Source organism: Schistosoma haematobium, chromosome 2 (genome assembly GCF_000699445.3).
Source record: "Schistosoma haematobium chromosome 2, whole genome shotgun sequence".
In the NCBI taxonomy this organism is placed as follows: domain Eukaryota; kingdom Metazoa; phylum Platyhelminthes; class Trematoda; order Strigeidida; family Schistosomatidae; genus Schistosoma; species Schistosoma haematobium.
The window spans coordinates 34152264-34164304 of record NC_067197.1 but is presented as its reverse complement, the minus strand read 5'-3'; the positions used below and the strand labels follow the sequence as shown (position 1 = coordinate 34164304).

The 12041-nt window shown below is 36.6% G+C and overlaps 1 protein-coding gene across 2 annotated transcripts in view; it reads left to right on the top strand.

Annotated features, from left to right (window-relative positions):
* The first annotated feature begins 1541 nt into the window (after nucleotides 1–1541).
* MS3_00006786 (uncharacterized protein) overlaps nucleotides 1542–12041 on the top strand; it is a 41016-nt gene continuing 30516 nt past the window's right edge. Inside the window, exons 1-9 of one of the 2 annotated variants that reach the window (XM_051215015.1) lie at nucleotides 1542–1774; nucleotides 1811–1978; nucleotides 2054–2112; nucleotides 2150–2219; nucleotides 2253–2335; nucleotides 6141–6282; nucleotides 6412–6546; nucleotides 7655–7730; nucleotides 11084–11215. In XM_051215015.1, the coding sequence (XP_051068198.1) occupies nucleotides 1688–1774; nucleotides 1811–1978; nucleotides 2054–2112; nucleotides 2150–2219; nucleotides 2253–2335; nucleotides 6141–6282; nucleotides 6412–6546; nucleotides 7655–7730; nucleotides 11084–11215 (952 nt within the window). In that variant the 5' untranslated portion in view covers nucleotides 1542–1687. Of the gene's footprint in view, nucleotides 1775–1810; nucleotides 2113–2149; nucleotides 2220–2252; nucleotides 6283–6411; nucleotides 11216–12041 lie in introns of both variants that reach the window. The other variant, XM_051215016.1, reaches the window with a different exon arrangement.

The following is a 12041-nucleotide window of genomic DNA, read 5'->3' as shown; positions in this document are numbered from 1 at the left end:
AAATAAAAAATCAATTATATTCCAACAGTTCGGAGATGCTGCTTGGGTAAAGGCACAATTATTATATGAGTATCTAAAATGACAGAGGATGACCAGAAAAAAACAGAGGCCATGACAATCTATTCCGGTGCAGTTTTCACTAAGGTGACTCTTATAGACGAAGAACAAGACTCAAATACAGTGTCAACAAACCGTCTGCTCACCATGGACTCTGATCGAGACGATTTACTCAAGGCTCTTAGCACCTTAGGCACGGAACTTTCAGCAAGAATGGATGAACCACGCCCCAAAATCCTGAGACAAATTGCACAACATATTGCAGCCCCAAGAATAGTTGAGTCCTCAATGTTACTATATGCTGATGATGTAAAAATCTGACGAGAAACAACATGAGACGCGGGTGCATTCACACTTCAGATAAATTTACGTGTTCCGATTAGCCGGTCTAAAGAGTGACTGATGTCTATCAACATGACAAAGTGCATGTAGATGCACTTTGGGGATACAAATGTAAACAGGTACAACATAGTGGAAGTGCCTGTACCCGTGGTTTTGTCTCACAAGAATCTTGGGGTGATGGTGAGTCATGATCTTATGATCATGGCCCACTAACGGGGGTTTGCAGCTTAGGTGTTTGAAAATGTATGAGCTTTAAAATGAACATTCACCAACTTAGATACTACTGTGTTCAATGCAGTATACACAAACTTAGTGAGGGGTAAGCTTGAAGGCTGAGTTCGGGCCGCAAGCTCCTGTTTAAAAGGTGACTCGAATATCCTGGGAAAAGTACAGAGGGGCAGCTAGGCATACTATTCAGGAACTCTGTGGTTTAGTATACAAAGAGCGGCTTGAGAAACTAGACCCCTGTACTCCGTTCTATCTCAGATTAATAGGTGGTCTGATTTTGGTGTATAGAGTACTAAGAAACGATTTTGAACCTGATATATCCGCTCTTTTTCTTCTCACTAGAGCGGGACATCTCAGAGGACATCGAAGACGAGTAGGAAAGTCAAGAACGAATAAGATACCCATGGAATACAGGTTTTCACAACGAGTCGTCAATTCTTGGAACTTGTTTCATGAAGCGGTGATGTCCGCACCTCCAATTGAGCCATTTAATAGAGTACTATGCACCCACAGAAGCACAATAGAAATGAAATAGTATAGGCTGTAGACCTTCTGTTCTTACTACACAAATCTGAATCTAAATCTAAATGGTAATTTCATATACCTATTCTCATAACTGCCTAGTGATACGATGGATCGTATTTACCCATTTATTAGGCTTCATCGTAATAAAATGATGAGTACCCAATGGAGTGAAATGAATGTATGTTATCTCATTCAATTCTATGTTGTTGCTCTTTCCGTTTACTTCCCAAATCGGTTAGCTTCATTGTCTTGGAAAGTGTATTGTTAGCATTATTCACAACTTTTATGATCAATTTGAGTTTGAAAGTATATTAGATATCTAAAAAGCTTTCATGAACACGTATGTTGAAACTAGATGGAATTGAACTTCAGGCAACTGTATATTGGACGCTTCTGGTGCTTATGGTTTGTATTAGTGCGCAACGTTGGGATTATCACATGAGTCTGTTCTCGCGGCTATTTCGCACTTGGTACTCTTCGAACCTCATGGTTTCTTAGCATAAAATCAATAAAAGTCGTCTGAATCAACTTTTGGATGCTTATGCCAGGCGAAAAAAAGGTGGAAAACTGGGTCCAGGGTGGTAAACGTCAAAAAATTGACGAACTTGACGATATTTTGGTGGTAGGTGTACATATCCTTCAATGTTCTTACGTCAAGGATATTACGGGTTATTCTTTCTCCCACTTGAGGACCACTTTTGTGTACACTGGGTTCGTTCTAACATGCGGACTGTTGAGACTAGTTTTTCACTGGTTTCCTCACTGGATGCTGATGTGTATGTATAATAAGTGTGCTTTGATGGAGGCTGAGAAGATTCTCGTTCAGGTAATTATCTTCAGTCCTTAAGGATGCACGATCCTGGGACTTAAGATATGAGACGTGGTTAAATTTCTCTTGTAGGATATTTACGGTGTTTACTACATACATGATGTGATCGTTGACGTTATTGAAGGAGTGAAGTAAGAAAAACTTGTGTGTTCTGACTCATTCTAACAGTTATACCAGGAGGTCTTACGTCCGTAAGCCTGTGTCATTCATGAAGTCACGAATGATGAGCCTTGAGAACGTTAGTAAAAATTTATAATAATCCTTTTTTTAGGATGGTAGGATGATGTGTTATTTCATTCACAAATGTTTAAAGTACGTATGGAATGGCGAGACTCACCATTTCGAGCTCATTAGGTAAAGTTAATTCTAACGTTATCTCACGTTCGTTTCGTATAACTTATGTATGGCTTACCGATTTGTATTATCTATTCACCCCAATGACCAGACGTTTAGTTGTTAAAGCGCTTTTCCTTCGAATAGTTCGTTGGTCTACACCCTGTTTCATTTGGCACGAATAACAGTGAGATGGTGAAACCTCATTCTTTGGGCTAGGTGGTTTACTTACCAGTCTTTTTTGTCTTGCTAGACATCAAACGAGGTTTCAAAAGTAATCGAGGCGTTCGAATCTTCAAATAAGTGAACAGTTGTCGGCATTTGTTTTGTCATGGTTTTCATATTTTTTGTAATTGTTTCTTTTAACACGAGTCATGATTTTACTGTTGACTACAATTTTCTCGGTTAATTGATGAATTTCAATTTCGACGTTTATTAGTTGCCTGATGACATGATATGTCAAAATTCCCTAAACTTCATTTTTCTTCTGTTCAGGATTTCGAATTTCATCTATCGGATCTGAATCTTTAATTGCCTGAGTACGTTTATTTAAGCTAAAATATTTAGTAACTTGAAAGCCAGTTAGTGTTAATAAATGGGAAGACTGCTTTGTCAGGCGTAATTCTCTTTACGTCTACATTTTAATTTTTAGGTAATATATGGCGTTTCTTGTTATTTTACGTTTTGACTTACACTAATTCAATCGGTTATTTTAGGGTATTTTTAAAATTCTGTGGTTAGTCATTCTTCCGAATGAATTGGCAGACTTATGGTGTTTATTATTACTTATCTGATTGGTCAAACAAACAATCCACAGCTTAGTTTTATTATGCAGGTTCCTAATATGTATTTGGGAAGTTAGATAGAGTTAATTCGGTGATTTAATCGTTGAATTGTACTTAGATAGGAATGTAACTGGACGAATTTTTAGAACGTTTTTACGTCAAGAAGACATTAACTTTGAATTATGCTAATACAAGCAAGACGATGTATATAACCGACTGATTACAGGTCTTATGTCATGCCCTTTTTATATTATCTCAGCGCTCTAGCCCATTCATGACTAACTTGTGGAGACATATTAATAGAAAAACTTCTCACCTCTCATTCTTAGATGCTAATGGAGTCGATTAATAGCGATTAGACACTGAGCAACAAATCTCACATCTTGTCTATTTCTATTTAAATTTGTTGTAGACATTTTTTGAGGTAACACTCATCTAACTTCTCAAAGGTTGATCTCTTATCATGAAATTGACTAATTAACTTGTAGGTGACATCGTTCCTTTTCGTGATGACACTAAATGCTAAGTCTTCTGATCTCCTTAAGAATCATTACAAGTATAATATTAGGTTCTCTCTCCAAATACAAAATATTGCTTCAGGACAGTTCTGCATCAACACGAGCTAATGATGGGAAGGGAAGTAGTAGAGCTTTTCAATCACTATGCTCATCTTGGGAGTTTTATCAACTCCGATGGGTTGTTATGAAGAAATATCGGCTTGGATTCAGAAAGCCTGGTTGGCTTTTGCTAACTTGCATCATTTGTGGGCTAGGAGAGATCTCTGTCTGCTATACAAATAGCGAGTATACTTCTGCTCTGGAACTTATTCTGATATTTTCACCTTGTTGTACGGATAACGCATGGGAACTCGAACCTATTTACGTACGCGCCAGGTTTTGTATTGTTTAAAATTGACTAACGATTTCATATCCAGCATTCACAGAGATGATGCATTCTTATTCTCTCAATCTTCAGTCCTCATAGCCAGTACTATTGCCTTGCTTCTCTTCCTCCAACATTTGTTTTGTTTATTTCATTTCGTTGTTACAATCTGGCATGCCAATTCGGACCAACCCACATTTGTGTCATCCAGTAAGTTGAGCATAACCTACTGGATCATGAAAGTTAAAAAAGTGGGTCCTAAAATGGCACACCATGTGCTGCACAGATTTTCAGCACCATAAATTTTTCAAAAAACGGCGCTAATGCTCCAAACTCGAAACGCCGAAGATTCCATGTGACCGGCTTTACGACGTTTCCTCGTGCAAACTCAAGGTCGACATGGTCATAAGTAGTGGTTGTGTTTCTCATTGAGATGGGTGTGAGCAGCGGGGGATTGTAAATTACCGACATTCGACTTCATCCCGGTTAACGTCAATCCCCTTTTCTATTTTTCGGATCCTCTTTTACTCACCAACTCTTCATTTTCATCATAATTTTCCTCCACATGGTAAGGATTCGAGCCTACAAGATGTTGTCCGCTGTCTTTTAAAACTCCACTCCAAGCTATGTGTTGAAACTTTCGGTTTCCAAACCATGTATCATACTGCACAACAGACTTCATTAGTTGTACTTACGATACTTATCAGCAGGTTACTAAGTACTTATGATAATGGCTAGTGGAAAAAGTTAGATTTACATGTAGAAGATACATACGTTTCCGATAGTTGTTTGTATATAGTAGGACGCTAACTGAGGAACGCTGGAGATAAACATAGAACACTTAGTAAAGTTAGTAGAATCGTTTAGGTTGTGAACTTTTATAAGCGTTGTTTGAGAGACGGTTCACGTGTCCCCAGCGATTCCCTACCTCGTACACTATTGACTGGTAAAGCAGTGGTTTCGAACGAGGCTACGGGCCACTCCAAAAACTACGACATTGGTCCGGATCTTGTCGGGAGTTTTAGGCTTCTCTATCTGGGTCCGTGTGAGAATAGTAATCTCTGGTCAAACAGCATTTGGTTAGGAGTCGGTCTCAACTGAATATACATTCTTTCCTTATCTTGATAGAAATACCTTGAATTGCCTAGCTTTTGTCAGTAAATGTTGAATTCTCTCATGTTACGGTAACCACAACGAAATTTCCTCTAATTTGTATTTCTACACGATCATTGTTGTTCTCTAACAAATTGCTACCACTCTAAGTTCACTTTCTTGCCTTAAGGTCATGTTTTGTTGTTATATTCATCACACTGTTCCAATTTAGATTTGAATTCGTTAAATGCCAGGCATTATCTTCACTCATGTGTTCTTTCTAGGTTTCCTCGTTTGAGGATAATTGTCGAGGCGTTATCGGTCGTACTGTCAAGTTCTCATTAGTTCCCGTTCATAATAGAATAGTCTATCGTTCGTACTTGGAAATTTCCGTAGCCCCGATTGTAAACAGAAGCATCTTCATGTAGATCTCTTAGATAAAATAATACAAACTGACTCATTCACTAGGTATTTGGATATGAGGCACATTCTAGATGGGAGGACTAATGATAATATCCGGGTAACAAAACCCCAAGTAATTGTGAATTGTGGCATCCTAAATCGATGCACATGTAAGGTAATTCCTATGTTTTTTTAGTTTATTTAACTTTCAGTTTTTCAATTTTAAATAGTGAACATTTCTTAGTGAAATGTTTAGTTCCTACATGAGCTTTTGGAAAATATCGTCATTTATTGGGTCTTAACCAAGTACTCCTTGTGGTTTCATTTCAGAAGATACTTCACTGCCTAGTATTAGCCCACTTACTCATTTTATCACATAATTTTCTGTCACGTGTTGAACATTATGGCAGTTGTTGACAACTCCTTACACTTCGTTTTGAACAGTCACAATTGTGCATAAGGACGAAATTTAGTCCCTGGAAATTTAACCTTTAAATTCGACTTACCTCTGTTAACTCTTCATAGGTACTGGCATAGAAAGAAGCTAGTAGGGATAATCTAATGTATAAACACAGTGTAAAAGTTGTCAAAGTATTTTCTGCTATATTGGGTTTATTAGGTGCAATGGAATTTGAAAAGAATATTTTGTCTCTTTCGAATTTTAGGGGCTGGCATGAAACTACATATGAAGAAATTCTGGACTCTAAGCCTTTGAATAACGAAACAGTCCTTATGAATCGTGCGTTGTATGGAATGAATGAAATAAGTATCAATCTTACTTCAATTGTCAGGCTACTACTTGATGAGGTATGTTGGTCAGATTACGCATTGAATAGTTTTGTACAATTTGAAGGTTGATTTGGTTATGGGTACTGGATATGTAGTTGTTATGCTTTGTATATCACATTTAGTTTTTCTATACTTTGTTTTATGTAGTGCTTGAATCCATTCTACTGTTTCCAAATATTCAGTTGTATTTTGTGGTATTCTGATGAGTACTGGATGTACGCTACTTGTATTGTTGTTATTTCAATTATGTCACTATCATGGCAGGTTTATGAACTACGTAGAGTAAGTAACTACTTTCTTATTCTAACGGTTTTTGATAAGTGATGGTCTTGTTTTGATGTACTGGTCCAATGATTTACAGAATGCTTTGATTATCAGGACGTTACTTGTTCACCGATCTTATCTACTATAGTTTAGATAGAAAAGCAGTATCATTAAATTATTTAATAAGTGTGGTTTGGGGCTGAGCATTTCGATTTTTCTTACTTATTGGGAAGTTTCGGCTGTTTGTTTGCATGATTTAATTGTCAAAGGAACGTAAAATAATGATGGATTGATAATGTCAAGCGGTGCGAATGAGATAGCTAGTCAGCTGCTTTGTTATCTCCATTTAAATTTTCAATTAACGTGCAGTCGAAAAGAAAGAACAGCTGATTAGTAGTAGTATAACCTATCCACATGAAATGATATCTGAGAGTCAGTAAGTGTCGAGTGAGTCAAAAACGTTAGGCATCGATCTATGTTAGGTTTGTTATTATAGTTTTATACTTGCCTAATGAATGTAAGTTTGATTTAATCTCAGCAGTTGTACTAATTCGTAAATGAGGTCGTCAATCCTTACCATTCCTTTCATTTTGTATTTATTCAAGGGCTAAACTGCGCCACATATTAAACTGTGTATATGTTTGACGATTTGTTCGTGGTGTTTTTCTAACTAGATTAAATGAGTTGCTTTACAAAGTGATAAATTAATTCATAACGGTTTCGCCATAAGATTCTGATAAAAGTGATGAGGATAGCTTGATCCTAATTATTCGGATAACATGGCATGTTGTTTCATGGGGTGATTTTAACTTTTATCTTTCAGCGTGTGAATCTGAAAAACACTGAAATGTTCTAATTCAAAGCAAGACCATTTATAGGACAGGACGTATGTGTTTATAGTAACTATCAAATAACAGTTTCTTCCTTCGTTTCCTTAGATCCAGTGAATTTTCTTAGTCAGTATCGTGTGACAAATCCACACATGGCACCATTGAATCGTGAATTAATAGAACGTTGTATAATTCCTCAGTGAAAATTTTGTATTTGAATGTTTTGAATCAATGCTAATAATGCTGTATTTGCATACTTGCGTTTCCCCATTTGTAACAAAACGCTTTTTTTGTAGAACGAAAAGACTCTTAAAGAAACTATGTGTATATCCTCTTCTGTAATCGTTTATCGAGAGGAAGATGGGGTTAAAGGTATGCACATATTTTATTCCTCTGTAATCCTTTTCATGACTTGTATAATGACTGCACTTGGATTCCATTCGTTTGGTTGTTGCGATCCATGATTTCTGATTGCTAACATTATTGTGCAGTAGCCGAATATAAGTCAACAAGAAAATAAGACAGAAACGAAGGGTGTTAATCTATTTTAGATTGGTAAGATAAATCTTGTTTGGATTTGAACTGTTGTGGCAGATTCTGAATCATACCATTTAACCTCCCAAATCTCATTGTACTAGTCCCAAGTATTCAATTTAAGGGAGTTTTTTTTAGCTCTCTACCGTCAATTGTGTATAATGGTTGTTGTAAGAGACGACTTAACTGTGAGGTGAAAACGTTTGGAGCTATTTTTCAATGATTTTACTTGTATTTATTTACTCCATGTTTATTCAGTATTATGGTTTTATTATTCTCGTATTTCCTAGTTCGAAGCTTTTATTTGAATCATGGATCCTTGCCATAGCATTTTTTACTCATAAACTAGACCGATTATTTGTGTATCAAATACTCCGTTTTTCCTATCATTAATGTCGTTGCTCCGCGCTAATACATATTGCAAAATTAGGTTAATACATGGGATTTAAATATAGTGTAACTCAACTCAGATTTCTTAATAAGTTGTGGTTGGTAAACTCGTTTACTAAAGTGAGATTTCCTAGACAATTTCTACCCACCTTCAAAGCAACTTATTTCTAGTTCCATGAGTAGTGCTACAAGAATATATACAGTCACAGATTCGTAATACTTGCGTGTCACTATTAACAGTAGTTTTAGATTTTTAGTATATAGTATGGAGAAGGCGGGATTATACTTACCCTTTAATGTAATTAGGTACCTAACGGATCTTAAAAGTTACATAAATCTGGCAAATGGTCAATGATGACTAATCTGTCAAAGCTGTTGTGGTTTCTAAAGTAAATGCAATGGTCGATATGCTTAACTTTTTCATTCCTTATTGTTAATGTTGGTATTAAGAAAAATGAGTTTTGGAATGTCTTACGCTTGGAAAGTGAGGAATACATACCGAAGGTTTCCAACTAACTCATTTAAAAGTTTCCTTTTTGTCAGTTCATTTATGTAGTAGAAGTGTATCAGAGGTTAATCAACTAGGAGTAGGAACTGACTAGGAATACTTGCACCATTATATTTACAACAGGTCAAACAAGGATAATGATAAGATGTGCTTGTACTCGATGTGACATTCTGACTGTCAATGTTCGTAAATTTGAATTATTAGCATTATCAATGAGATTTTTATCTATTTTTCACGTAAGGTAATCAAGAACTTACTCAATTTTTGTTAATGATTTTAAATCTTTATTAGTAACGGTAACCGGGAATACGTTATTTAAATCAAATCCTTTGCATGACCTTTGTTTTTCTCTGATTCGTTACCACTACTTTGAGTTCCATAATTTTATGTGTGCTTCAACTTTATGCTTTCCTTACTACTTACACTGGTGTTCCAGCCAGAAACAACTGATGAAGCTTTCTGGTGGATGTACTGGTCCTTCTGTAAAGGATTCCGTTTTTGGGGGCTCACAAACCCACCGCGTGAATGTGATTTAGTGGGGACCGCCACCCAACGGGTCTTTGCATGCATGATGGTATCGCACCAACAAAAAAAAACAAGTAAAGAAGTGTGCGATTTAACTTGCCCTGAATATGTTTAGTCTACTTGCATACTAGTTAACACATGGACTTCCAACGGTTTATCACAGCATACATGCGGATATACATTCCACGTGAGCAAATATACGTTGCATGCACACCGGTAACAGGTTTTACCCCATGCATCCCATAGCATGCACAAGTATATTTGCCCACCTGGGAAGCTAGATGTTCACCGCTTCCAAAGAAGACGTATTTACTACACCAAACTGAATTACATATTATATGCACATCATTCACACCTTGACTACCGCCCGATTATATCTTGACAAACACATAAGCATAAGCACTCTATCAGGGGAGGTTGTTGGTTTCCTCACCCTAGTATTTGCTAACGTCTATTTTTATTATATCTTCTACCTGATAGCTAGGCCGTTGATTTTACTAAACAGGGCAGACATTTTCGCAGCTCAACGTTTCCTTTGTACGACACCTTATGCGTACCTTTTGCATATACCTATATACTTGAACTATATAGGTCCAAGAACTTCTGCAATTCTCATACATAAGCATACACATCGTGTAGCCCGTTTGCTAAAGTGAGCCTAGAGTATAGAACCGAGGATTGATCAGATACAACAGAGTGAGTTATCTGCCCGATCTCTGTGACCGCCTAAGTTGGCTAGCGGGGCTGCCCCCACCGTCCAGCAGCTCCATCAGGAGGCCTTAGGTCGGATTTTGCTGTCGCTATTTACACTGAGTCGTACTATTTCTGTTTGTTCCTCTCGAATATCAAATTTTCCCCACACTTCATCTTTTTATGTTAGTGGCTAGTTGTTGAAGTGTTATATGTCAGCTGTGTTTAGTGGGTCCACAACAGAACTGTTCATATTCGAGAGTACCCTAATCGTTTCTTAATCCAAAAGTATTGTAGACCAACCGGAAACGTCAGAAATTAATCATTATTATCAAAATTTAACATAGAAAAAGAGCATTACTTATTTGTGTAGAATTGGAAAGTATATTTTGTTGTGTAATAAGAGCAAAGCGACTTCCCTCATTGTTAAATGTCCTCTTTGCCTAACCATAATACAGTCATTTGAATAATGCGTAGTTTGAAGATACACATTATCTAGTAGTATGACCTTATACGATGAACTCAGTCATGGGATTTGTGATATCTCTATTTCACGATTTAGCAAAACTTAATTAATTGTTTAGCAAAGATGGATAGTGGCTAGCAATGTAATCCAGGATGCGCTTTTCATCCTATTTGGGACTCTGTAGCTGGGTTCTAGTCCTGTAGTGAACATCAAATCTGGGATACAGTTGCATCCGGCTGAAGTGTCCAAAATAGGACGAAACGCGCGTATGGATTCCGCTGCTAGCCACTATCCGTCTTTGCTCGTGTGGCGTATATATATTTGGTGCGCTCTTGTACCAATATTTATGTGACTTAAGGCAATATCGAGACAATCCTCTCAGGATGCACGTATGACAATAAGAAACTGATCAATTGCAATGTTAAACATCAATGGGGAGTTTCAAACAAACAATAGAAAAATGAAATATTGATTGTATAGTTTCGATAAACCGTTCTTTTAATCCCTCAAAATGGTTATTTTAATTCCCTTAACAGTAGATATTCAGACATAATAATCCATTTGTTTATTAATATTTGAGAAGGAATGTCTCATAAATAATTATTTTCACAGAATTCAAAGAAGTGGATTCCATTTCATTAGTTCCCGGTGATATAATTGAAATTCCACAAAACGGGTGTCTGGTTCAATGTGATGCCATCTTACTAGCAGGAAACTGCATAGTAAATGAAAGTACATTGACCGGTGAGTCACATTAGTATGATGTTACTGTAGATATGGATTCATTAATATGTAAAGTAATGTCAACCATATTCTTAACTCAGTCTTTTGAGTCCTCCGATAAATTTTATGTGAATACACAAATACATATGAAGATTGCTGTAAAAAATTATGTTCTTTTATCCCTTTTAATCGTTTATTTCATATATTTTGGTTTTACATAATTCTCCTCAAACACTCCATAATAATAATTATAATGATCACAATGATAATAGTGTTCCTTATTTAGAAAGTACAGATTCACATACTACTCGACCTTAAATTTTGGTGTTTTTGTGAGGTTTATTGGTTTTTCGGGACTGGCCACACTGAAATGTGATTTAGACCTGTGACCTTATGATTACGAACCGAGTGCAGTAACCGCTTGTTCGTTGGTTCCCTATCGATCCCTTAAAGCACTCTCTGTTTGTGGGTCGTCACACTACAGATGTTGATAATGATACGATATGAATTATTTAGAGTACCAACGTGAAAATGTATAATCTGTATAGTGTTTCTTTATTTTTGTGGACTGGGAAATATTGTTACAGAACTAGGATACATCGTCATTAAAGTCGTTCGAGAGGAAATAGGTCTCACTGACCACTGACGATGTTTTTGTTTTACATGAACTACTATGTGACAAAATAAGCAGTGTAATCTATGCATGAACATGGAAAGATGAGTGTGGTTTTTTGCATGATGGCGAGATCGTTTTTGCTCTGCGTGTGGTTGGTGTGAAACTTTGGAGATGTTCATCAATAACTTTGTCTGGAAGTAGTCACCATTATTTTATCTTACAGTAATGTGG